Consider the following 27,047-nt stretch of genomic DNA (forward strand, 5'->3'; position numbering starts at 1 on the left):
TAATTCAATGCTGAGTACAGCCAAACTTGACAGTCTCTTCTCTGTCATTGTAGACCGCAAATACCTAATTCCTTCCGCCTACTTGGGTCCGAATCATAGACTGTCCGAATGCTTCTCGTTTTGTGCCGTCCCGTTCAAATGAAATCGGCGCCAATCATATTTCCATACTCGCGTCAGGGCCGGGGGAGGGGTTACAAGACTCGCGTCTTGTGCTGCATTCACTTGCACTCGGACATTAGGGATTTTCTCTCATAAATGTCCGATGAGCCACAACTTTTATTTCAAAACAAAGCTGCCAACTGGGGTGGCAAGGCTATTTTTTAGGGTGGCAGTTGCCACCCCATGCCACCCCGGTAGATCCGCCCCTGCTTTAGAGGAGGTGTGAGAGCAAGTAGTGGTTCATGGATAACACACACAGAAAGGAGCTCACCGTCTGAGGATAACTGTACAACTGCAGGATATTACAAACATGTGTTTCATATCAGCATTTTCTGCATCTCTTTATTGAGAAGCAGTCCCTACAGCAAATGCACAGACTGTAGCACAATGCCCAGGACAACCCCCCCCCCTCAGGGTCAGTGAAGTTTCTCTACAACTTTCCTTCAATCCAGCTCAATGTTTAGAGCATATTGTTGGCCCCAGGTAATGGATTTCACAAAAGCTTTTATTGTTGCTATAGCTAGCGGATGTGTGCTTGTGTGTGTTTATTATCTGGGAGGCTGGGGTTGCTGTGCTGTGAAATAGCAGCTGCTGGGATAATGATGTGTGAGGAGAGAAGCAATGTGACAATAGAGCTGCAGGAATGTAGCAGGCAGCTGGTGTGTGTGTGGTGTGTGTGTGTGTGTGTGTGTGTGTGTGTGTGGTGTGTGTGTGTGTGTGTGTGTGTGTGTGCGTGTGTGTGTGTGTGTGTGTGTGTGTGGTGTGTGTGTGTGTGTGTGTGTGTGTGTGTGTGTGTGTGTGTGTGTGTGTGTGGTGTGGTGTGGTGTGCGTGCGTGCGTGTGTTGAATAGTGCAGATGCAGTTCTTTAGTTTATAAAATGAAGCAAACCTCCCGATGCGTATGTGACTTTTTCAGTCCAAAGACGAGACTGAAACAAATAAGTAAGCTCCGTGTTGGGAAATGAGCTGGGACGGTGGCAGGTGGTGCCACACACACACACACACACACACACACACACACACACACACACACACACACACACACACACTCACACATACACACACACACACACACACACACACACACACACACACATCAAAGAATGTTTGATTTAAAAGAGTCACGTTCACTATTAAAGGCCAGCCTTATATATTCTGTTTGTGCAGTTCATTGACTAAATGTTAAGTGTTGTCTGCCAAGGGTTTATATAAGAAATAAAATAGTTGATTTAAAAACTAGAAAGCTTTTTACTTTCCCTCAGCTGATTCTATTATCCGTTAATTCAGTTGGACCCTCTCCTTGGAAAAAAACGATGGGTGTTGTTTTCCATTTTCCAAGCAGAGTTATATTTACCTGCTTTGGCTCCTTGCCGGTATTAGATGTGTATGAGCTGCTGAGAGAAGGCCGCAGAAACACTGTGTCTCAATGTGCCTCTGTGTTGTGACATACCAATATACCATTATGATTGTTTATTGTGTAAAGGCTGCAGCCTCCACCAATACTGAGCCTGATGGCAGTGTGCAGGCATCTTATGGTCTGCTTAGTCAGCGGCTGCCTGACCCTGTCTTTACAAAAACAAGAAATGAGAAATTCACAATTCAGTATGGACCCAAACTGCAAACAGGTATGATAAATATTCGTCTTCCAACAATAATACACAATGGTTTAGGTGTCCAGACCTTTTGTGTAAAAAACAACTAATGTAATTGTGAAAAGGGCTCACCCGCTGTAATGTTTACAACATTTTACAGTTTGCCTCTTGAAGCAATTCATCATTTATTTTATTTGCGTAAAAAATCCTAATGAATATACATACTGTATATCAGAAATGCATTTAAAAATGCAAGCCTTTGTCCACAAATACTTTAACAACAAATATATATTTTCTGACAAGCTGCATCTAATGCAGGTTTTTCTTCAAATTAACGTTCAAACTGATTATTTTAAGCTGATTTATTCCAGTTTCCTGTCTGAATGTAACGTGAAGGCAGCGCCATTGGCATTAATGAGCCTCACAACTTCGACACAAAAAAGTCACACCTTGAAAGAGAACAATCTGCTGGAATCATGCTCCTGCAAGTTACATAACCCTAACCATACTGTTGGACAGAACATTAATCAAGTTGTAATTTATGTAAATATAAAAAAGTAACAAATAACAGCCATTTGAATGTCCTCTCTTTAGCAGCATGCAGTCTTAAACCTTATACTGTTGATGAACAGCTTCCAAATTGTGATGCTCTTCAATCTGGAATGTGTAATGTTTGGTTCTTAACGAGTACAGTTGTGAAACTATTCCTAACAGCAGGTGCTCCACAGAGCCACTGACCATATGTTCATTCTGCTAGGCTACAGGTTTCCCTCTTACCAAGAGGACACACACAGCAGGGGGCTAATTACCACATCGCATTTACACGCAAACGCATATGAAACGCAAACAAACCGAATACGATATCAAAAAAGTATTCCGTTCACACGAGACCGCTCGGGAGTGCTGGAGACGCTGTAGTACATATGCCGGTCCTGTAAGTGCCGCTGTACTTCCACCACAAATTACACCAAAAGCAGCGAAGAAGACCCCCGAGCATGGTTGCCATGGTTGCCCTTCTGTTTATGCCCCGTGGTGGATTTAGCAACATGTGGTTCATGTAATTCTCCATGTCCGCTTGTTGCTGATGGTTGTGGTAGAGGAGCTGTAGATTTTGCACTAACATCTGTAGCATGGTCAGTAGCTACTGTCAGTAGCTACTGACCATGCTACAGCAGTGAGCAGCAGAGGTGGGGCTATGGCTTCATCGTTATCAGGAAATGATCGTATAGGGCGTACACACGGAGCCGTTTGGCCCCCCAGAGTGTTCCGTTTGCAGATCTATCCACCTCGGGACCCGTTATCGTTTGCGGGGTCCGTTTCCGCGTTTCCGTTACGGCCTCGTGTGAACGAACGGGCTATAGGAAAGAGAAAAGTAACGGATACAACCGTTTGCGTTCTCGTGTAAACAGCACCTTATACTTTAAATAACTTTGTTTAAACATGGTCATTTTCAGTTAGAGGGCACTCACATTAACATCGGGCAGCTTCAGAAACAGCTCAGAGCTGAGCTAACCCAGTTAGTGCAGAGGGAACAAAACATCCTAAAATGTGAAACTGTTCCTTTAAGTGCGTCCTGTGATGAGAACATAACACTGACTGAGTGTTTGGACACGGACAACGTAGGAATCACACCATTGGGGAGCCATGATGCCCAAAATGAGTCAAACTTTGTTTAGTTGTTGTTGAGGAGGAGGAGGAGGAGGAGGAGGAGGAGGAGGAGGAGGAGGAGGAGGAGGAGGAGGAGGAGGAGGAGGAGGAGGAGGAGGAGGAGGAGGAGGAGGAGGAGGAGAAGCAGGCAGGAGCTACAAACTGCCTTAAAAATACAAACTGCCTTTAAAAGAACAGTGAGCTGTTTCCCCCCCGAGGACAGAGAACATTTTCATCCTCTCTTTGTTCATCTCTCTTCTGCCACTTTCCCTTAAGCCCACCTCTTCCCCATTTACTCTCTGACCCCAGGGGGAGATAGTGATGTATAAATCACCAGTGACCTTCACCCCAGGAGCTACCTGCAGGAAGGTCAGCTGATGAACCACAGCAGATGAAAGTGGATAAAGGTGTGTGTGTGTGTGTGTGTGTGTGTGTGTGTGTGTGTGTGTGTGTGTGTGTGTGTGTGTGTGTGTGTGTGTGTGTGTGTGTGTGTGTGTGTGTGTGTGTGTGTGTGTGTGTGTGTGTGTGTGTGTGTGTGTGTGACTGTATGTGTGTGTGAAGCCATAGGTCAGGGCTTTGAAGTAGCAGACTATAGACTTATGAGGGGGGGGGGGGGGGTCAGGACTCATGATGCTGCAGAACACTGTGCAAGGTGATCTAATGTCAAAGCACATGAACACCACCAGCTAAAGCATTAGCACACATCTCTATCTGCCAGAGAATGCTAACGCCTTACAGTATTTACACCATGATGTGCAAAAGGAAAATAACTACAAACAACATATGCAAACAAAAAGAGCAATTTGAGCTGATACACATGGTCATCTTTAAATCTGAGTTGGAGTTTGACCATTGATTGGAAGTGCAGTCTAAACATGAACAGTAAAAAAGCCTCTGAGCTGTATGTGGGTGGACTTTGAAGGTCACCTATCATGCTATTGTTAGGCAATAGCATAGGTCTCAGATATATAAAAATTAGGGCTGTCATTCGATTAAAATATTTAATCGCAATTAATCGCATGATTGTCCATAGTTATAATCGCACATTTTTGATCTGTTCTAAATGTACCTTAGAGGAATATTTTTCAAGTTTTTAATACTCTTATCAACATATGAGTGGACAAATATGCTTTATGCAAATGTTCATTATCATTTGAACAAGGACAAATATTCTCATGAATATTAAACACAACAACCTCTGAACATTACAAATATTTGCCTCAATTCAACCTGGAACCTCTCTCATACAATAATACAATACTGTGTGTGCGCGCGAGTGTGTGTGTGTGTGTGTGTGTGTGTGTGTGTGTGTGTGTGTGTGTGTGTGTGTGTGTGTGTGTTGTGTGTGTGTGTGTGTGTGTGTGTGTGTGTGTGTGTGTGTGTGTGTGGTGTGTGTGTGTGTGCTGTGTGTGTGTGTGTGTGTGTGTGTGTGTGTGTGTGTGAGATGGATCGTTGGAGCTATGTGCAGCTCAAGGCATATGCTCGAACGGGAGCTGCCTGGACGCTGCAATCATGTTGCGCGCACTATCCGTGCTGAGTGTGCTGACTTTTCGTTCAATGTCCCACTGTCTGGCTTCCTGCATAAAGTCAAGTGCTCGGCGCAGTTGTGGCGAAATGTCGCTCCTCTGTTTTCTCTCGCTCGCTCGGGCCACACATACACACACCCTCCCGGTCCTCCCAACAGCCAGTCGGTGCCTGCCGGTGAGCGTGGAAGTGTGGTCTGCCACAAGCGGGCGGCAGGAGCGTGGCTGTCAGCATCAGCTTGTAGATGGTATTTTAAACTCGATGCGCTCTGAAACTACGGGGCGGCCGAGGAAAAAAAATACACATGCGTTAATCGCGTTAAAATAATTAGTGGCGTTAATTTTTTTTTGCGTTAACGCGTTATTAACGCATTAACTTGACAGCCCTAGAATACTCAAAATACCAAACAGATCACCCATTCTAGCCATGCCTCATATCCCTCTATTTCACTTCCTGTTTCAAAAGTGCTGATTTTGGGTATAAAGAGGGGAGGAGCTTATGCCTGCTCATGCGGGAGATTCTACCGGCAGATACTGCCGTGATGAAACGCCATATCATGGATTATCAAGGATTATCTCTGAAACAGTCTGGAGCTCAAAGGCTTTCTCTCTTGCCGGTTATACCACAAGGTGAGTTCCTTTTAATTTCCTGCTTCTTCACACACATGCTCTCCAGTACAGGTTAGCTCTGAGTGTTAGCGATGCTAATGTAAACACCGACCATATTATGTCCAAAACAGGACATCGTATTTACAGGGCTACATGTACACACCTAGAGACATTGACAAGTACCAACAGTATATGTATATCTCTGTCAATAAGCCTCACCTTCTTGGCAACAACTGTATTGTGTTTGAAGTGGTGGAGAGACAATGCACAGTTTGACCCACTGCTGTCACCCTTTGCCAAAGCATATCTCTCTGTCCCAGCAACATCAGTACCAAGCAAGAGAGTTTTTCCACAGCAGGGGATTTTGTAAACGCCCAAACATCCCAGCTTCTACCTGGAAATGTGGACATGCTCATATTCCTAAAAGATAACCTTGATGATGCTGAGTGAGTGAGTGAGTGAGTGAGTGAGTGAGTGAGTGAGTGAGTGAGTGAGTGAGTGAGTGAGTGAGTGAGTGAGTGAGTGAGTGAGTGAGTGAGTGAGTGAGTGAGTGAGTGAGTGAGTGAGTGAGTGAGTGAGTGAGTGAGTGAGTTAGAGTTGAGTTACTTGAAAAACTAAAGTGAAACTTGATTTATTCTATTGCAGGCTCTGATTATTATATTGTTGACACTTTAAAATACTACTATCCTACTAAAATGCGGTACAAATCAGATTTCTTATTTAATAAAGAAAAAATTCATGAAAAAAAAAATATATCGCGATAAATATCATACCGTGGACTTTTTATCGCGATATTATCGTACCGTGAGTTTTTGGTATTGTTACATCCCTACCAAATATAGATTCATCCACTGCTAAAAATAGTCCCCAATATAATATTTTCTCCTGTTTGAGTAACATCAATAAAGTATCGATAAAGAATTATGATATGATCTCACTGTATTCTCTACCATGTGCTTTAGTAAGGGTAATCACAGACAACAAAGAGAATCAGATACAGCACATGGCTTGGCGATGTATATAAATATCATGATATGCAACTAGACATCGTCTTAGATTTTGGGTAGTGTAATAAACGTATATAAGTCATAAGTAATTGTGTACTGTAAGATGATGTATTTCAGAATGTAGCAGCCTGTTCTAACTCTTCCGTTATTTCCATTCAGCCACTAATTCATTGTATCCACATGAATCTCATTAGGTCATATTTTATGAAATCATTAATGGTCTCCCTACCATATGGTATGGTATTGTATTGGTATTTGCTCTTAAATATAGTGATTATGTTTCCAAGCCCTGCCAGAGTATCTTTCCTGTATGCATATTAAAGGAGGAGGATCTAAAGCCTGGTCAGAAGATGTACGTCGAGCTATTCATATCATCAAACAATGCTAGTTCATTTGACCGTGTCCTGCACCTCTATGTTACAAACAAGCCAACATCGTGTTAGACCCTTGATGAGTGCAGTAATAGTGGTCTCACTCACAGGGCCCTGCAGTGGAAACAGCAGCCTCTGGGTATCTATACGTGTGATCCGTGTGGGGACATTACAGGGCTCGGCCATGATGAATGGCAGCTCAACTCCTTTCTCCTGTGGGCGTTCTGACAACGGGAAATGTTAAATACACCCTCCCTCTTCATGTATTCTCTTCCTCCCACTCAGGGGACTGGCAGCAGGGCAGGAAGTCCTTTTTTACCAGGCTAAATGCTTTAATTAATCCTTCTAACCTCTCGGGGGGAGACAAAGAGGTAATGCCATCAGCCTCATTAGAGCTGCTGCCTCTGCACTCTGCTCTCCTTCAGCTGCCTAGCTCACCTGGGTTAGTGGCACCTACTGTACGATAAGAGCAGGAACAGGGCTAGAATAACCAGGAGACGCACATGAACTAAATATAAAAAATACTTGAAAAGGTTTGAAAGAAAGTTAAGTACCTCCATTTTTGTGCTGAAGTTAAAAATGTAGGTACTTGTACTTTACTTGAGTATTTTCAAATGTTGCTACTATACTTATACTTGTATAAGTTGTTATTCACTCTGCGTCCCCCTCAGAGACCTCAAAGGTCTTTCATCATGGTGTCCATTTGAAAAACCTTGTTGCGGTTGAATGTACAGAAGACAGCCCAAAGACAGGTCTGATTACTTAATGTTGGCCTCAGTGGAAACAGAGGGGTAATCTGCATATTGAATATTGTGTGAAATACAGCAAGCGGTCCAGAATGAAATGAGGCAATGTTACAACTAGGAGGAGCTTCGTCAGGCAAACATCAAACATTCCGAAGATCTCAACCTTTCGCTGTAATGAAGGACTGATTGTATCCCTTCTTATGAACAAAATATTACATTTCATCCTAACCCTTCTAATGAGCAACCTCAGCAGCTCTCTCTCTCTCGTTGCGGTGATGTAAAGTGTGCTCCAGAGTGTGTCATCACATGTGTGTGGGTGCAATGTAACACACATCTGACCACACCTATCTCTGATGCCGTCTGATTCTGCAGACTGAATCAGAATGTACATCATTACTCCTGGAAGCACAACAGATCTCTCCATTGCTAAATCCTATGTTATACATCCCAGCAGTCCACCTCGTTTCCTTAAGTCAATCAAAGCTTTGTGCGTCGAGGGTCTAATATTACTCATCATCTTTTTTTGTTATTTCCTCCGAAGTTCAACCAAACACAGAGGTTTCAAACTGCTGGGGGGTGAAGGGCACAGAATAATTGAAGGGGAGGCAGCAGGAGGCTAAGGGTGCATCTCACTTCTGTTAAATGGATTCCTTGCGTCCCTCACTTGCGTCCTTTCCCTGCGTCTAGTCCCTCCCACCAGGGCAGCATGGAGAGACGCAAGGAAACCACGAGAAGCAGGGAAATGAGTTTTAAGAGCAATGGGACGTCCTTTCCTCGGCGTTTGTGATGACGCCGCACAGCTGATTGTCTGACAGCAGCCAGATCAGTGCATGCGCTGCATCGTCCAATCAGTGAGCGATACACAGTAAGGGGGCGGGGCGAGTGTCTGATCGATTATCGCTCCTCCGTTATCGCTCCTCGGTCCTGCGGCACAAATAAGGCCATTGGGACGCTACTCAAGATGGCGCAGGCAAATCAACTTCCGGTGACACCGAGACCGAGGAGCGAGGAAATGAAAAATAAGAGAAGTGAGACGCACCCACAGATGCTATGTGAGGTGAAGGGGACAGGTGCATGCTGGGGTTCTAAAAACAACAGGAAATAGGTGATTGCAGTTTGACACACTGATTTTTCAGCGGGTGCAGAAGCAGTATTTCCGCCTTACTCAGCTTACAAAGGGAGTTATGCTATTACAACCTTACCTCCTTAAACAGACTGTATGAGAGACAAGAGTTGGGACTCTCTCTTCAGTATCAAAGTCATCCATGGTCAGTTATACATGGGTCCATTTCAAACAGGAACTGTATATAGTTAATTTTGCACACCTTTAATTATGAACTATATGTATTGATTATTAATTTAATAATAATTTAAAGATTGTTATTATTTTATTCAGAATAACAGAAGATAAAAGGGGTAATGGGTAATGTCATTATTTTGAACAGTTGTTAATCCTCTCTATTCTATCAATCTTTTCACCTGTGGTTGGATGGGTATGGTTGGTTTTCAAGACGTGTAACCACTTTGTATGAGAACTATATTCTTCTGTGGTATTGTTGCATTCACGTGTATTTAAACTACCAATTTCTTTGTTATCTAAACTGTGCTGAGTTATTATTTTCTACGTTGCATATCCTTGCTGTTTGTTCATCCTCACAGGCTCCATTAAACCCCACATACAGTATCAGTGCTTGCTACAGTGAGTGTTCAGAGGCCTGCTGAAGGTCGTCCAATGATAATCTTCCTGAGACTGTGTGTTGTGTTGCCCCCCCCCCTCAGGCCTGGCCAGAGCCAAGTCGGTCCCCAGCCACACCTACTCCAACGAGGTGGTGACCCTGTGGTACCGGCCCCCTGATGTCCTGCTGGGGTCCACAGAGTACTCCACCTGCCTGGACATGTGGTGAGTACTCCTAACCCTGACCCCCCTCTCCACCCTATTTCTCCATGGTTAATTCCGGTGCGATCTAGATCAGATTTTCTTCACAACACCAATTTAAAACCCACTTATGTTGAGCCGATCCTAACCTGAGAGTGCTGCCTCCTGTAGAATGCTTTAGAATGTTCCTTGGATCAATCTCTCTCCGATGGATTACAGATATGGATGATTCGTGATGCAGTGTAATTCACATTTGTCTATATAACAACAATAGGTGAATTAACAGACATTGTATGCCCCGAATAAACTGATATTAATCTAAGAAGGTCTGAATGATTTTAGAAATTGTTTTAAATTGCATCTTTACTGACAAATAATCAGATTACATTGCATGAGAAATATCAATTTATCTGACATTTAGCGAGATATAACTTAAGTGGGGTAGTATGTTTCTCAATTGTAATGAATGAAAAACGATGTGTATCATGCTGACGACCCTGCTCACCATGTGCTCTGTGGCTGGAGAATGGGAACACCATTAGGCACAAATATCAATTGTTATCAAACCTGGCAGCTGACTCGTGACATGTAGGATGGTCTGCACTTAACCAGTGATCTGATAGCAGAGCTCCCAGATATGATTACATGAAAAGTGGCCACATGTGTAGCATGCAAACAACACATTAGCAAAGATACAGGGAGGCATTATCACATACTTGCTGAACAAGAACTACACACAGATCAAGCTTTCTTTATAAATATCATTATGTTCCACCTTCATTTCATTTTGACTGCTGATACAATCTCTCCAGAATATTTGCAGAGAGGCTGAAATATATTGCGGTTATCTTCTGGTTTTAAATCAAGTTGTGCAGAACTGTAAAAGTGCTTGAAAAGGAAGTGGAACATGAGCTTGCCCCAGAGGGGGGGCTACCTGCTGGTCCCTCTCCTCTCAGGCTTCCTGCCACCAAAACTCTCAGTGGAGCCTCGGTGACCCTCTCTGTCTGGACAGTCCGCAGGGACATCCCACAAACCCCTGCTGCATGTTCCAACATCCAATTAAAAAGCAGTTGGGGGCTTTGGGGTCTGAGAGGCAGAGGGAAAGTGTGACTGCTGCAGGTGGGCAATCTACAGGTGGTGTTCCATCCGACTGAGAGTCACGCTGCGACACACACACACACACACACACACACACACACACACACACACCCACACACACACACACACACACACTCACCCCTGGTCCCTTAGGAAGCAGTGTTCCATGAAGCAGCGTCTCTTGGTGGAGCAGATCTGGCTTCCTGCCATGTGAGCATCCATCACAGCCTCACACTGCAGCCTGCAGGTTACAGGCTGCGGAGAGACAAAGAGCGGCTCTATTTCTACCTTCCTGCAGCTCTCACACACGCCTGTCAGTCCGTCAGAGCTCAGATCACTGGAGCGGGATCATGCACAGACGACAATGGCTGGTGTTATCCAATACTTTCCCTGTTTTACACAAATACCATGAAAAGACCAAAAGCAACTTTAGAGTACGTCTGTCTGTTTATACCCTCCTCTGTCTGTGGCTCTCAGCTCCAAGCTCATTGGTTCCTACTGCAGATGTTCATTTAAATGGCTCTTACATTATGTGTGTGTGTGTGTGTGTGTGTGTGTGTGTGTGTGTGTGTGTGTGTGTGTGTGTGTGTGTGTGTGTGTGTGTGTGTGTGTGTGTGTGTGTGTGTGTGTGTGTGTGTGTGTGTGTGTGTGTGTGTGTGTGAGTAAAAGTGCGCAGAGCAGAGATGTTCAGAGAGACTAAGAGCAAATGAGTGAAACTGAGTAAGAGAGATTATTTGCACAGCACAAACCTGATTCCTCTTTGCTTAAAAAAATTATGTATTTTTTGTTGACATTTTCCTCTGTGCTCAAAATGATCTATTGCTCTCCAAATATGTATAGAATACCTCCGGCCGTACACTAACCTGGCGTCTGGATTCATTCAAAGGAAAAATACGTCATAAATGATAACTCATTTTGAGTGAGAGGTTCTTGTTCTTGTAACTGTCACAACATGTCAGTGGAATATTTTCCATGTCACATGTACACAGCTGCTCTCTTTTACCACCTGCAGGTCATTCATTTATTGGAAGTAGGACTGTGCAATACCTCTATATGATATTGTTATTCTAATATGAGTCTCGATATCATCTTACATTTTGACATAAAGTGTCTTAGCCTGCATTTAAAGGCAGTAATGTTTTTTTTCTTTTTATCCACTTAGCCATTATTTTCACCTAACAAATGATTATTTATCAAAAGTATGTTGTTAAAGCACAAATATTCAACCCTACATTATCGTTGCAGTATCGATATTAAATACCGTTGATGTTCTGCATATCGCTCAGCCCGTATTGGAAGCATAGTCCCACTGCAGCCTCCTTTAGTGGGAACCCCTCCATGTGTGTGTGTGTTGTGTGTTTCCTGTGGAGACGCAGATCTCCTTTCAGCTCGGTCTGCTGCCATCAGGAGGGTTCATTAACTGTCTGTTAACAAACAGCCCTGTATTTACCCAGGCTAATTCAGTGTGTGCTAAAACTACAGGAGCGCAGCTGGCCCACTGATGGACTAATTAAGATCTTACAGACTGTAATGGAAGAATATCAATTCTCCATTGCTGCAGTTCACACAGATTACAGAGCAGGGTCAGAACCAGGTGATGAGTCCGTATACAGTAGGTACACGTAACCTTTAAATCAAATAAATCAATAGATTTTATGATCATGGATCAGATCATCAGGCACATGGAGGATGATGTAGTGTTAAAGTAGAGAAGGGGTACTGCAGAGGGGAGGGGCTGGACCTTCAGTGACAGGGATAATGATGGTATGAGTAATCTGAGCAGGAAGCAGAATACATGTTGGAGCTGGATAATAGCTGCAGCGTTAAATCACAGACTGTGTGAGCAGCAGGAGTCTGGAGCAGTGGGAATATCACTACATAAGAAACATGACTCCAGTGTAATGCGCTATATTTAAAAAGTGAATGTCGTGATTATTTTCTGATGTAAGAATAATAACTCATCTTTAAATATCTTATCTCAACCAACGATATTTATATGTCATAATTGAATATTTCTAGGTTTTCTAAAGGAAGACTGTGTTTTAAAGATTTGTATATTGTATTCTGAAGACATTCTGGTGTGAGTATTTATTCACATGGCTTTTATCAAGTGTAGCAACACATACACACACATACTGTAGGAGACACAATCAACATACGCATCTGTATGTAAAAGACTAGGCTTGGCTCCATACTGTATATATATATATGCATTTAAGTATACGAAACATATGCACATATATGTGTACATGTAATTTGCTCACACACATGAAGTTTTAGTTATGGTACAATTGATTATGGCAGCAAATCTCTAAATGATGAGGACACGTTAAAAACCTCCAGTGGTTTTGTTGTAACGAAGTTTTGATCAGTCAGTATTTAATGATGAGGTCTCGTCGCGTGTTCTTCTCTCTTCAAGGGGAGTGGGCTGCATTTTCGTTGAGATGATCCAAGGAGTGGCTGCCTTCCCCGGGATGAAGGACATCCAGGACCAGCTGGAGAGGATATTCCTGGTGAGTGAGGGATGCTGCAGAGTGTGTGTGTGTGTGTGTGTGTGTGTGTGTGTGTGTGTGTGTGTGTGTGTGTGGTGTGTGTGTGTGTGTGTGTGTGTGTGTGTGTGTGTGTGTGGTGTGTGTGTGTGTGTGTGTGTGTGTGTGTGTGTGTGTGTGTGTGTGTGTGTGTGTGTGTGTGTGTGTGCAGTGTTTCCCACATAATTTGATTCTATTTGTGGGGGCACCCCCCCGGCGGGCACCCTCCCCCCGTGTTGTAAATGAGTGAGCCACACCGGAGTTGAGGATCTGTGGGGTTTATTCTCCCAAAAATATAATTAGCAGATGCCTTATTCCAAAGTGATTTACATTAGATTACTACATTTACATTTAATTACATTCTCCTGTAACTGAGGGCTAAGTGCCGAGTTCAAATCCTGACTGGAACACCACCACTAGGATGTCTAACAAACAAACAAAATAAAATTTGGCTCGGCTACACAACGCTTCAGATGTTCAGACAATGTGCAAACTTTGCAGCCTACTTGTTGCAAAGTTTGCACCCTTTGTCTTGACATCCGATTCTACGGGGCTTCCTGAACAAATATTCTAATGCCCTATCTCAAGGGAAGGCCTCAGGACAGGGTCCATTTATGGAGATCTTCAAGCAGGCAGCCAGGTGTTCTCCTTGGAGCTGGTTTCGGAGGTCTGTTTTCACCTGAGGAGGAAGCAAAATGGAATACCACAAACTGCACTTTTTTTATGAAAAATATTTTTTTTTACATTCTTTTTTTAAGAGATCTATTTGTGGCGGACGATATTTATTTGTGGCGGCTCGCCACAAATAAATCAATATATGAGAAACACTGGTGTGTGTGTGTGAGCTGCGGATATAAACCATACTTCAGAAATGCAGGCAAGGACTTTTGCGTTTTGCTGTGGTGTTTTCAAAAGTTCCTACCAATGCTGACTTCCAATGCTCAACAGTTTCCAATAATATACATATTGATATTCTTTGGTAGGTATTCTAGAAGTATTGGGGGGGGGGAAATACAGTGTTTTAACCTTAAAATCTCCTTATTAAAGTCATAATCTAAAAAGTACAGATGCTGGTAAAACGTGTTTTTTAGTAGAGCATTTTTTGTATTTTACATTGAGACATATTGCTGTTTTCAAACTGCAAGAGGCTGCACTCTACCAAGAGGGAGTGAAACAGGCTCTTGTACGACCTTGATATCTGTGCTGTATCAAAACCAGCCGTGTTCCATGTCAACTCTAAATTCACTCATTTGGGCCAATGCTTCAAATGTGTTTAAAAATTCACTCGACATGAAAGATCTTTTCATTATTCAGTGAGGTGAAAAGGTGGAGGAACATGATGAGGTTCAGCGTCTGTCAGAAGAGCTCTCATCTGCCCTGCTCCGTGTCCTTTGGTGTGCAGTGTGTGTTAAAGATGGGGTAGGTCATTTTGGAGAAACCAGCTCGAGTGCGTTAGAATTTGAAAATACACAACCGGAAAAAATCTACCACTTCCTCACAGAGCCCCTCCTCCAACACACACGAACACGCACATGACCAATGAGGGCACGAGATAAGTTTGTGCACAGATGGAAGGCTGACAGGCAGGTAGGCCATCCAGTTACTTTAGCCGGGCCGGCTCAGATGATTGGTCGTGCTTTTTACAGAACTACAGCTTCCACAGATGACATTTATTATGTATTTATTGTCAAAGCATTTAATATATTCATTGCTATCGGGATGTTAAGAGCATTCCATGGAATATAACAAAAAGTGTTTCTGAAATAAATTACATACCCCACCTTTAAGCAGCAAATGCTTATATTCAATTAATTGTATTACTGTAAAATTACAAGTGATGAGACATAATAGAGACATGTGAAATGGGACTCCCAGAAAAGTTGTAGAATATGGGCCCAGACACAGAACAGAAGGTAAAATATATCTCACCAACACATCTAAAATTGCAGAGAGTTTTATACAGAAACAAGCTTAAAAAATCACCTAACACTAACCAAATACCCTAGAATGAACCCAACTCCAGCTACTTAATGTTCCCAATGCCTTCATTTAATCTGTCTAAATATACACTCTATAATATGTAAGATTAAATAAACACAAACAATGACAAGGTAAGAACATGGCACAAATGAAATGCTTTTTAAAATAACTTGTACAGCATTGATTCTGGCTTAAATGTAAACACTCGGACAAGTTGATCAGGCTCATTTATTTCTGAGTGATGACATCTGTGTATGGTTTATGTTGCCACGTGCTGATGGCAAGGACCTGATGTAAAAGCATGAATCACTATAATCACACAGCTCAGGTCTACAGGCCACAGGATACACTGATGCTGAGCGGCCGTATCTATCACAGTAGCACAGCCTCTCACACAGCACCTACTGTATCCTCTCTACATGGGTTACAGGAATATTAGAGTCACATCCACAGAGCTTCTTAAATGGTATGAGTACAGGGTTTGCAGAATAAATGCAAGTCCAAACAGTAAGTAAGAAAACAAATTACACAGGTTTTTATCCAAATCGAATAAAAACAGGTGCATCAACACCAGTGGCGAGCCGTGACTTTTCTACCTAGGCCCTCTGACCCCACCCCCCTCTTCCCTCGAAAAAAAAAAAAGAAAACGTTTTTACGTCACAGCCTATAGTATACTTCAGCGGAATATCAAAACAGCGGCCCGGGGTGCAAAACGCATCAATGACAGCGACCCTCTACCACACAAAACAACACCATTTATATAAACACCTATCATGACAGGACACCCACAGCCAAGTAACAATTACAAATGAATTAAGTCGGCACGGCGGCCCACATTGAAAATCACTTTGACTTACCTTTGATGATCAAATCACCTAAACACAAAGTCCATCCTCCTGTCTTTTTGGATGAAGAACTTGATGGCGTCGTCATGCAGCTGATCCTTTGCTTTTAAAGCAATCAGCAATTCCTTCTCGATCGAAATTAAGGCCAAGTCTGACAGTCGGACTTGCCCAGTCGTGGACCTCGAGTAGCTTTTTATGCGCTTCAGCGCAGAGAAGGACCTCTCCACAGAGGCAGTGGACACAGGTATTGTCAGGATGATGCATGAGAGGGTGTACACCTGTTTCATGCTTTCACTCAGTCCTTTTTTGAGGAGAAACTGATGAATGTCGGCTGGGCTTTTCCCCAAAATGTCAGACATGCCGTACATCACGGCGAGTTCCGTGTGCAGTCGAGGCTGGTCGAAATATCCGCCATAGCTCTCCATCAAACTGTTCAAGGCAGCAGTTGGGAAATAGTTACAGTAATGCCCGAACTGTTGCGGGTCCAGAAGGGCCAGGAATTCCAGCTTTTTGTGGTCACTGAAGCGGTTGGAAATCTGGGTTAGCAGGCTGTCAATTACGCTGCAGTGGAGCTCCCTGTACCGTGCACGAACGTCTCCTTGAGACCACGGCCGCGCGGAGGACCAACCAAAGCCTGGGTTTCATCGTAGACGCTGTCAAAGTTCCCCTTCTCCTGTTCAATTTGTCGCTGTAGCTGATCCACTCTGGCCAGGCAGAACTGCATATCAAAACCTTTGTTCTGAAGTATTTCAAAAACAACATCCGAGTAGGAGAAGATAGCGTGGAAGGTTTTCAACCAAAAGCTGAAATCGAAGCTGGTAAGGAGGGTGATGTATCCATCAGAGCAATGAACAGTTTCGTCATCAAACTCTGTGTGATGGTCTACGATGTGCTCGAACACCTACGAGAGTAATGCTTAGTTTAGAAAAAACAACTTATAGACCTCCAGTAAACACTAAGATTAGCTTTTCATTTAATGTAATACTAGCATAGTTCTTTACCTTCATGTTTTTATGAGTGGGTAGTTTCCAATACTAAATCATTTCTTTATTATTGTTAATATTTCCATTACGTTCATTGTTATTATTATCTTACCTCTCTCAATTCCCTGGTCTTATCTGCCACTGTGCACACCAAGCAAGAATGAAAGCACCAGCGAGTAGGAGCTGCCCGTGGAAGCCTATGCTGGCAAATATCATCCAGTAGCTTGGTGCGCTTTGCTGAGCGGCTGAAAAAGGTGGCCAAGCCAGAGAGGTGGGAGAAGAAGACCTTACACTCTCTTATCTTGGAAGCTCCCTTTGACAAGACGAGATTTAAGATGTGAGCATAGCAGTGAATGAAAAGGGCCTGTGGAATTGTTTCCTTAACTTTCGCTTGCACCCCATTCAATCCAGAGGCCATAACAGCTGCTCCATCGTAGCACTGCGCGACCACTTTGTCAATACAGCCACTCTCCCTCAGGAACTCCAGCAGCCGTGTAGCTATGGCCTCTGCTCGTTTGTCCTCTGTCACATCTTCGTACTTGAAGAAACGCTCTTTTATCCCATCGTCAGTGACATATCGAAGCACATATGACATCTGCGCCACGTTGCTAATGTCTGTCGTTTCATCCAACATGACCGCAACAAAAGGTGCCTTCCTCAGCTCCTCTTTCATGCTATCCGTCATTACACTAGCGACAGCGCTGATCAGGTCATTCTGAATCCTTGAAGATGTGCCGGTAAATACTGTTGATGTGGCGAGGTGTGTGTGCAGGTCGCTGTCATATTCTGCCACTAAATCCAGCAACTCTATGTAATTCCCCTTGTTTGATGAAGTTACACTCTCATCGTGACCTCGGAACGGCAACTCCTGCTTGCCCAAGTACACCACACAATTTATCAGGCGTTTCAAAATTCCTCGGTTCCTCTTCACCTTTTCATTATGAAGGATGACACCCCGGCGTTGTTGCTCATCCAGCTGGAGCTCTATCCTGGTGTCCCCAAATGTTTTAAGCCGAATAGTAGCTCTGAGGTGACCTGAAGCATTCTGATGGCGATGTGCTGATTTGGATAAACTTCCTAAATCAGAATATCCATCTCTGGCCCATGACCCACTGTCCGCTCCAAAAAGCAAGCAATCCCAGCAGTAGGCTACAGCTTTTGTTCCCTGGTTGATCCGGTCATCCAGTTGTATCTGGCGTAATTGCCGATATTAAAATGCCTCTTGAACCGTTTGGTTTTTTGAACCAAATTAAGCTGTGGTGTTGGTCGCCCTTTGGTAATTAACTCCAATTTATCCGTGTAACTCATTCTTGAAAAAGACTCGGTTAGTAGTTTCGCAACGATGTCATCACTATCACTAACGTGAGCCATCGTGAATGAACGTATGCTAATTCCGCCTAGCTTGACCCGTTGATATATCACATGCATAAACTTGGCAGCGCAGCGGGCGGAACTTGTCATAAAGTCCGCGATAATAAAGCCCTCCCATTTAGAGGGAAGATATGATTGGTCAATTGTACTGTCACTTGACATTACTCTCTCGTTGTTTTACTATAGCGGGCCCTCTGTGAATCGCATAGAGGGCCAGACGAGCTTTTTTCATGTAACCCTTCACATTCAAACAGAAACTGAACAGGCAGATTCGAAGGATTTATTTCTTTGGACATTTTATTTTAAATACAATTAAATCAAGTTTTTTCGGTAAAAATATAACACAAATAATATTTAAAAAAAAAATATTTAAAAAAAATAATATTTTTTAAAAATGTTTTTAAATATTATTTTTTAGAATATCTTAGGCCCTCACAGAGGGCCTAGAGGGCCCTGACGGCTCGCCACTGATCAACACCGACAAACTCAGAACACCAAGAATCCTGCGGGCACATTAGCGTAAAATAAGCCAAACCATTTTAGTATCTCAAAGAAATGGGTCAGATTCCTCCAGAAGTTTGAATGCACACTAAATGTTTTGCTCAACCAGCGTGTTCAATTCAGCTAAACTGTGTTAACCACATCCTCTTTAGAGAACTCTGAAGAATGTTCCAGGATGCTAAGGGCTAATGTAACTAAACTGCATGCTAATCAATGAATTACGTTCCAGCAAAACTATCTGAATATCAGAAGTAATACCTTAAAATCAGGTCACCCCAGTGCAGTTAACAGTAACACAGTCTAACTCGTTTTAAGAGCTTGACCTATTCAGTCTCAAAATCAGAGCCATTCAGAACACACCAAAGTGTCTCAGGAACTAGAAAGGTTAACAATTCGTTCCTGTTTTAAGCATTTTTATAGAGAGACCCCTCGTCCACTAAACATTTGATTTAAACTTCAAAATATCCTGCCTAGGAGATTTGACCAGTGGCGACTCGTCATTAGGGGGCAGGTGGGGCACAGCAGAAAGTAATGCAAATAATAATTCCCAAAATATGCAAAAAGAAACATGTTAAAATATATTTTAAGATCATGTTTAGTCATCTGATTCATCTGTACATTGGTGTTTTAGTCTGTGTTCTTCTAATTAGTGTCCACAGTGTGCCCATTGAGCTGTGTTGAGCGATGTGGGGCTAGCCCCTCTCTCTGCTGTATAAATGAATGGGTGCTGTAAAAAGTACACTGCGCACGCTCAGAGTCTTTTTCTATTCAATGTGTGTGGCAAAAAAAGAATCACCATTCTTTCACACACACATACGGGTTTTGGGGCGAGGGCGACACCGTACTTCCGGTATCCGCCATTTCACACGAGGTGCAAGCAGAATATCATAGTCTATTCCTTAATCAATATAGTCAACTCTAAAATACCACATATATGCAATGGCATGATAATATTATTGTGACAAGTGGGGTATTCACCTGGTGTTTCCAGAAGATAGACGTAGATGCTGCCAAAATCGACCGAAGGCCACTTTCGAGAGTCGTTTTTCCATACATCTGCAGGCAGTCTGTAAGGGCAATCCGACAACCCACACAGCTCTAGTTTACGCTGGTACCGACCTAGAGCACACCCCTCAAGTCCAGAGATGTAATCCGAAGACATGCAGCGATTTCTTCGGTCGTTAATTCAGAAAAAAAACCTAGTGCGCTCTGCCTGGCTCATACTTGCCAACCCTCCCGATTTTCGCGGGAGACTCCCGATTTCATTGCCCTCTCCCGGTTTCCTCCCGGGGTCATATTTCTCCCGCATTTCTCCCGATTTCTGACAAAATCAGATTTACTCAGGACTGTTTCCACTCGGACTTTAATACAGCTACACCATTGTTTGGTTTCCATGGTAGCGCGTCTCTTTAGTAGCGTGCGCAACTGAAAGTCTGAGAGGGTGAGGCAGATAGTCACATGAAACAGAACAAGAATCGACAACACGACCCTCTGCTCACTCCTCTCCTGTAAAATACAGGTCCAGCCCACACATATGCTCCATCAAGGATGGTGTTACAGGCTGCAAGACATTGCACTTACAACTACAATAAGCATGTTAATGTTAATCTAATACAGCTCCCCCCCGCGGTGGTTTTGAAATGCTCCCGATTTCTGAGTTCTCAAGGTTGGCAAGTATGCAACTGTTTATATTAGCACCTCCAGGATATTTGCACCTCCAGAAAAATGGCGTATTTATATATATATATATGGCGCGCGTTGCATTGTCGGTAGCTTGTGACGTCACTGTGTGTGAAAGAATAGGGGCTCTGTGCTGACATACCCACCAAACGTCCTCTCATATTTCTGAGAGCTGATTGGCTGTGAGTACGTGTGCCGCGAAAAGTGTAGTTGTGAAGAGGAGACGAGAGAGAGCAGCTTATAGCGATTAAAATCTGTAAAACGGAAATAAAATGAATGAAGTTGACCATCTACTTCAGCTTTGGTAAGTTCATTTCATGTCATATCTTTAGTTGATCCTCTGTTTTTTGCCTATAGGCTATTGCTCTGCTGGATTGATTGATATTGTGACCTCGGTGATGAGTGTCTGTGTTTCCCCCCCTCTCTCTATCGGAACCATGGATAGCCTACAGCCATTTGTTTACGTGTTTAAAAAAGCACCAGAAGCTTATATATACACATCTAAGTTGTTCGTGCCCCACCACTTTTGTACATATAAAAACGCCACTGGATTTGGCAATAGCAGTACGCCACTCTTCATTTGTGAATTCTGAAGACGTGAGGAGCTGCAGCTCTGTGAGAACAGCTCGTACTCAATGACCTCACATGTTATCTTATGGGCTTCACGACATGTGGGTGTGTCACTGTGTGTAGCTTTGTATTGTGTGTCTTGTAGTATGGTTTTAGTCTCTGCACCTGGTACGGTGCATTAAATGGTGACATGTATAGATGATCCCTTTAAATCAAATAAATCAATAGATGAAATCAAATGGTACAGTCACCTTTAACTAATTGCATGTACTACTGTATAGTATCTCTGCATTGGATTATAGGATGGCATATATATTTTAAAGTAAATTGAGGTCTCATCCTTGAATCTCCTGCCCCCCCCCCCTTCATATCATCCCCAATCTCTTAATTGGAGCACAGTGTAGCAGAGCAGATATAATGGATTTCTATTCGGAGGCTGAAGGGCTGAATAATTGATGCAGAGAATTCTAGAGATGAGAGTATGAAGAGGTGGACCAGGGAAGAAGTCAAGTCTGGAGACAAAGAGGGCTCTCTGCTGTGTGGCCCCCGGGCTGAGGAGATACTCATCTGGGGGGGGGTGGATTTTGGATGAGCAGAGGTGGAGGAAGCCCTGCAGGCGGGGGTCCTCTCACAGAGCGTGGAAGCACAGCAGGAAGCTTATTGATTGTGTTTGATGTCACATCTGTAGGAGGCTCACCCCCCCCCCCCCCCCCACCTCCCCCCCAGACACAAAAACAAGCCCTGATTGGACGAGAGGCCGGCAGTGGACTGACACTGAGGCTCAGCTGCTCTGCTTCCCCACAGACACTTCTCCCTTTGCTCACAAATCATAGAAATACAATGGTGTTTTGCGCCATTATGGAGGTGGGCTGGAAAATGGAATGAATGCAGATCAAAGACATGGCAGGCAACAGAACAAGGCTGAACACTGAGAGGAAATACCGTTTCAAAAGGTCCTGTGCTCCTCCTGCACTGAACACACTGAAACACTGACTTTAATTCAATGTATTATGTCTACAATTTAACTTAGGTTAGTTGAAAGAAATAATATGAAGTTGAACCTAAGATGTATTTATTTGAACTTAATGTTATTGCTTTCAACTAACCTAAGACCTCTGTTGACATAAAACATTGAATTAAAGTTAACGTTTCAGTTTTTACAGTCTTTTCTAAAACACTATTGTGTAATATTTGCTCTATTTTAAAGTGCATAAAAAGCTCTGTTTGTCCAAACGTTTATATTCTGTAAGACGATCTCACATTAAGGTTTGGATTAATGCAGAGCGCCTCACCAGCATGCTGAAATGCAGAGTGTCGGGATACATGTTCATTTACATTTATATATGACATTACATGACATGACATTTTCATCCAAAACCTACAAATCACTTCCAAACATTGTTGGCCATGCCTATACAATGTAAATATATACGTTTATATATTTGTTCACTCATTCTAACTGAGACGATGTTTGTTCTATGAAAGCGTCTTTGAACATTAGGAAAAGGGCTTTACAAATCTAATATATTATTATTATTATTATTATTACTATGTTATGAAAAAAGGAATAAATGCCATTATTGTATTTTCGCCTTCAGTTTTACTTCGAATTAAAGTAGATGAAAAGACTTCCATATGCCTTAAGCCTAACTTTCAGAGCCAGCATTAAATGAACTTTTATTTAATATTTCAACTATTTCTATTTACCTTTGTTTATAACTTTATTACATGACCTAGAAATACTGATGAGCCAACTCAGCTTTTTCTCTCCCTCATCCAAATCACTTTCTGTTGAAATAAGTGTGTGTTCAGCTGTCAGCCAGCAGCATTGATCATGTGTAAATGTGTGTGTGTGCAGCGTGGCGAGGCAGTGTGTGATCTCAGAGTGAGTCCACCTGTCAGAGAGCCTGACGGGGACATTTCAACCTCCGCCTCTCTCTCTGTGTGTGTGCTGGGCAGTCAGAGCAGGGCCGCCAACTTGGGGCCCCAAGCAACATTGTGAGATGAGGCCCCCCCCCCCACAACCGACAGGAGTGAAACAATTTTTTTTGGAAACAAAGTAGGCTACTTTGCAAATATAATTCCTGTTTATTATTATTATCAACAGTTACTTTTTTATACAGTGAGGTAAATGGTAAATGTGCATGTATGTCGTTCAGTATGCGTTTACAGGTGAATACGTCTGCATTTCCTGCCAAATACTAGCCTCAAAAAGATTACAATATAATTAATGCAAATAAACTACTTCTACTAATAATAATAATCATAATCAATTCAATAATATAAATACTATATTATTTTTATTATAATATAGTTGTAATATAGTCAAGACAAAACATGCTTATGACATGCTCAAAAACTGATATTTCTTAAATCTGTATTGTAGTTCCCTCTGTAAGCAATGTATCAACAACTACACACATTTCTATCAGTATTTCTCTGTGTTGTGGTTGACATGATGATGACTGCAGGAGTTAAGGGGAGAGGCTGAGCATCACCATGAAATGTGCAAATTGCCATAAAAGGGGAAAAAATGCTCCATGTTTTTTAGGCTGTAAACTTTAACTGTTATGTAAGCCAACTAGACAGACAGTGTATCACTCTTCCTCCTGTACATTAGCAGATAAAAGGCATCACATACTTGAATGAATGTTAAATAAAGAATGCTGGCAATAACTGCATCTCCATTAGCCTGTATGCTATGCAGAGACTGCCTTCTTCATGTCGTGAATTGCAGCTGATGTTTTAATATGGCAATTGGCAACATGACATTTGACTTATACAACATTCACAAGTTGTACATTTGACTCATACAATAACCCACCTTCGAGTGATGCTCTAGTTTCTTCATGTTTTGTTTTTTGCGCCGGACTGAAACTGTCTTTTCACCGACATCTCTTCACCTGCACTAGTGGCCGTATCAAAGCCGTGATTGGTCAGATGTCGATTCATTGCAACGGTGTCGGGTTACAGACGTGCTCCCCTTGTCACCTCTCACTCTCGCGGGGGGTGCGCGGAGAACTGAGCGGAGAACTGCGCACAGCAGCTGAGGCCCTCTGGGCGGGGCCCCCTGCGCAAGGCGGGGCCCCATGCAGCCTGCGTGATTGGCCTGTAGGGAGGGGCGGCCCTGGGTCAGAGGGTCAGAGTGTGGAAGCATGGCCTCACACACATCTGAAGGGCAGCATCAATGCATACTGCTGGTCAGAAGCTTCTTAAAGGCCATGTTGTTTGAAGAGAGAAGGAGAAAGGTCAGCCTCCATCAGCGGTGAGAGGAACCCAGCCAGGAGTTGAGTCGCCACATTGGTCCGCAGAGTGAATGGGACATCGTGGCCGAGAGTTTTTCTCCTGTCAGACGAACCCTCTAGTCTAGTCGTCAGCACTGTGAACCCGGAAATGTTGAGTACCCCAAAGTTTTATGTTAGAAATGTATAGTACATAACCCGAGTAACGACTAACTGCCGGATGGTAACTCACATACTGTATGTCGGGCAATTGTGCACAATTAGCATAAGTTGCGTAACTAGCATTATGCAGACAATAGTTTAAAAATGGCCTGGCCGATTTGGAAAATGTTGAAGTGGTTTCAGGTGTTATTGAGGATGCTGAATGCATGTCACCACAGAAAGTATTTGTTGATCTTAACCCTAACCCATTTTCACGTTTACTGCAACCATAACCATGCAAACATAGATTAATACTGCTCTGTGATCCTGCTGTAGCAGCAACCCAGTCTCACAGCATTTCGTGTTTTAGTCACGACATTTAATCTATTGATTCGTGTTCACCAACACGATTCTCCCCTTTTTTTCATGTCACACAGAACGATTTTAAAAGCAATGTATTTCCATTGGTAGTATATTTCGTGCCTGCACCACGTCTTTTTGTCCGGTCGGGTCTTGGAAGACCGGAAGCTGTGGGGTTCATAAAAACATTTTCTTACTCAATATCTTACCCTAAGCCTAACCCTTTTATTTTAAATTGTATAATGTCTGAGTTTTTTTGCTGTCCGCGAGGAAAATAAATGTGGCTCAGAGCCTCAGAATACTGAAATCTGTATTTTTTTTAATCTGTTTTTCTTTCTAATTTGTTATTAGTTACATTGCTTTTAAAATCGTTCTGTGTGACATGAAAAAAATGGGGAAATCGTGTTGGTGAACACGAATCAATAGATTAATTTCGTGACTATAACACGAAATGCCGTGAGACTGGGTTGGCATTTGAGACGATAGGGAAAACATTGGTGTGCACATTAAAGGTAAAGGGTCCACTAACTTTGGATGCAGTAGTCAGATACTTTGAGTAATAGGAATTAAAACAGGCTTGGCTGCTGCAGCTACAGGCTGATATTTCATGGCAGATGTTTTGTATTTTGGCATTAATATGACATGGTTGATTCAAAACGACTCTATGTAAATAGTTGACTCACAAGACATAATCTGAATTGACACAGTTCCTCCTGGAGGCACTAAAGGCTTTCTAATGGAGTAGGCGTATGACTCCCTTAGACCTTTAAACACCGGTGTTTAAGGAAGAATTCAGCTGATTAACTTTGGGTGTGATTTTTATGCTTTTGGCCATAAACAATTTTGTTGTTGTTGACAGAATCATAATCTCATCAAGATCACGGTTGAGAAGGCGAACTGAAATCTCTGATTTGGAGACAATGCTGAACGTAGTCAGAGAACTAAACATGTTGTAAACCATGAACCAAAAAACATTTTTGGAAGACAGAACAAGGCAGAATGGTAAACTAACTACACAAACATTCATCACATCTTCACCTTTGTCCTGTTATTGTTTCCCCCTGGGAAATTAAGGACCTTTAAATACATTACAGCAGGATACTCACTTTCAACTCTCAGTCTTATCTTTAAATGAAGTACTGTCTCACATGGGGGACGTGACTTCAATGCAAGTGCGCTGATGTGATTCTCAAATTCAGCAGTAACAATATTATACTCATATTTGTTGGACACTTAGCCCTGAGCCTGTTTTTCAGGTCTCAGGCTCGAAAATGACATTCCCAGAACAGACCATATCTTCCCTTCTAAAAGGGTTACATTAATAATCTTTTTTCTCAAAGCAAGGTTACATCTGTGAGTTGGATGTAGAAGTGTCAGAATCAATATACACTGAACAAAAATATAAACGCAATACTTTTGTTTTTGCTCCCATTTTTCACGAGATGAACTCAAAGATCTAAAACATTTTCTATTTACACAAAATAACCATTTCTCTCAAATATTGTTCACAAATCTGAAAAAATCTGTGATAGTGAGCACTTCTCCTTTGCCGAGATAATCCATCCACCTCACAGGTGTGGCATATCAAGATGCTGATTAGACAGCATGATTATTGCACCAGTGTGCCTTACCCCCTAATCCCACCAGGAGCGTCTGCGCTGCGTTGCGCTGCGGCTGCCGCGTTTTTAGCGATCGCGGCCACTCTAGTCAATGGGTGCTATTCCACCAGACACGCTGTGCCGCGGCTCGAAGCGTCCCAGAAGCTGCTCGCCGCAAGGAATTTCTAAAATATAGGATGAATCCTATTTTTGACGCGGCGCAGCGCGGCGCGGGCAGGAAGTGGAATGTTCATCCAACAACTGCGAGGTTGCACACACGACGCTCCGCTTCCGCAACGTTTTGAAACGCGCCTGGTTGGTTAGGACGCAGGAGGAGGTCGCAGCGCGGCGCAGCCGCAGCGCAGACGCTCCTGGTGCGATTAGGGGGTTAGGCTGGCCACAATAAAAGGCCACTCTGAAACGTGCAGTTTTGCTTTATTGGGGGGGTCTGAAAACCAGTCAGTATCTGGTGTGAGGGGTAGGATTAGGGTTAGGGGTAGGGTTAGGGTAATGTTGTGAATCGAGTGGCCTGTGTTCGTCGTCCATAACATACGCCTGCCCATACCATAACCCCACCACCACCATGGGCCACTCGATTCACAACATTACCCTAACCCTAAC

At 43.0% G+C, this 27,047-nt stretch overlaps 1 protein-coding gene across 2 annotated transcripts in view; it reads left to right on the forward strand.

Moving 5' to 3' along the window:
* The window catches only part of cdk14 (cyclin-dependent kinase 14), a 241,305-nt gene that overhangs the window by 134,805 nt on the left and 79,453 nt on the right, over nucleotides 1–27,047 (forward strand). For both annotated transcript variants that reach the window (XM_034217206.1, XM_034217207.1), the window contains 2 exons: nucleotides 9,433–9,553; nucleotides 13,047–13,140. In XM_034217206.1, coding sequence (XP_034073097.1) covers nucleotides 9,433–9,553; nucleotides 13,047–13,140 — 215 coding nt within the window. The remainder of the gene's footprint in view (nucleotides 1–9,432; nucleotides 9,554–13,046; nucleotides 13,141–27,047) is intronic.

Source organism: Gymnodraco acuticeps, unplaced genomic scaffold (genome assembly GCF_902827175.1).
Source record: "Gymnodraco acuticeps unplaced genomic scaffold, fGymAcu1.1, whole genome shotgun sequence".
Taxonomy (NCBI): Eukaryota; Metazoa; Chordata; class Actinopteri; order Perciformes; family Bathydraconidae; genus Gymnodraco; species Gymnodraco acuticeps.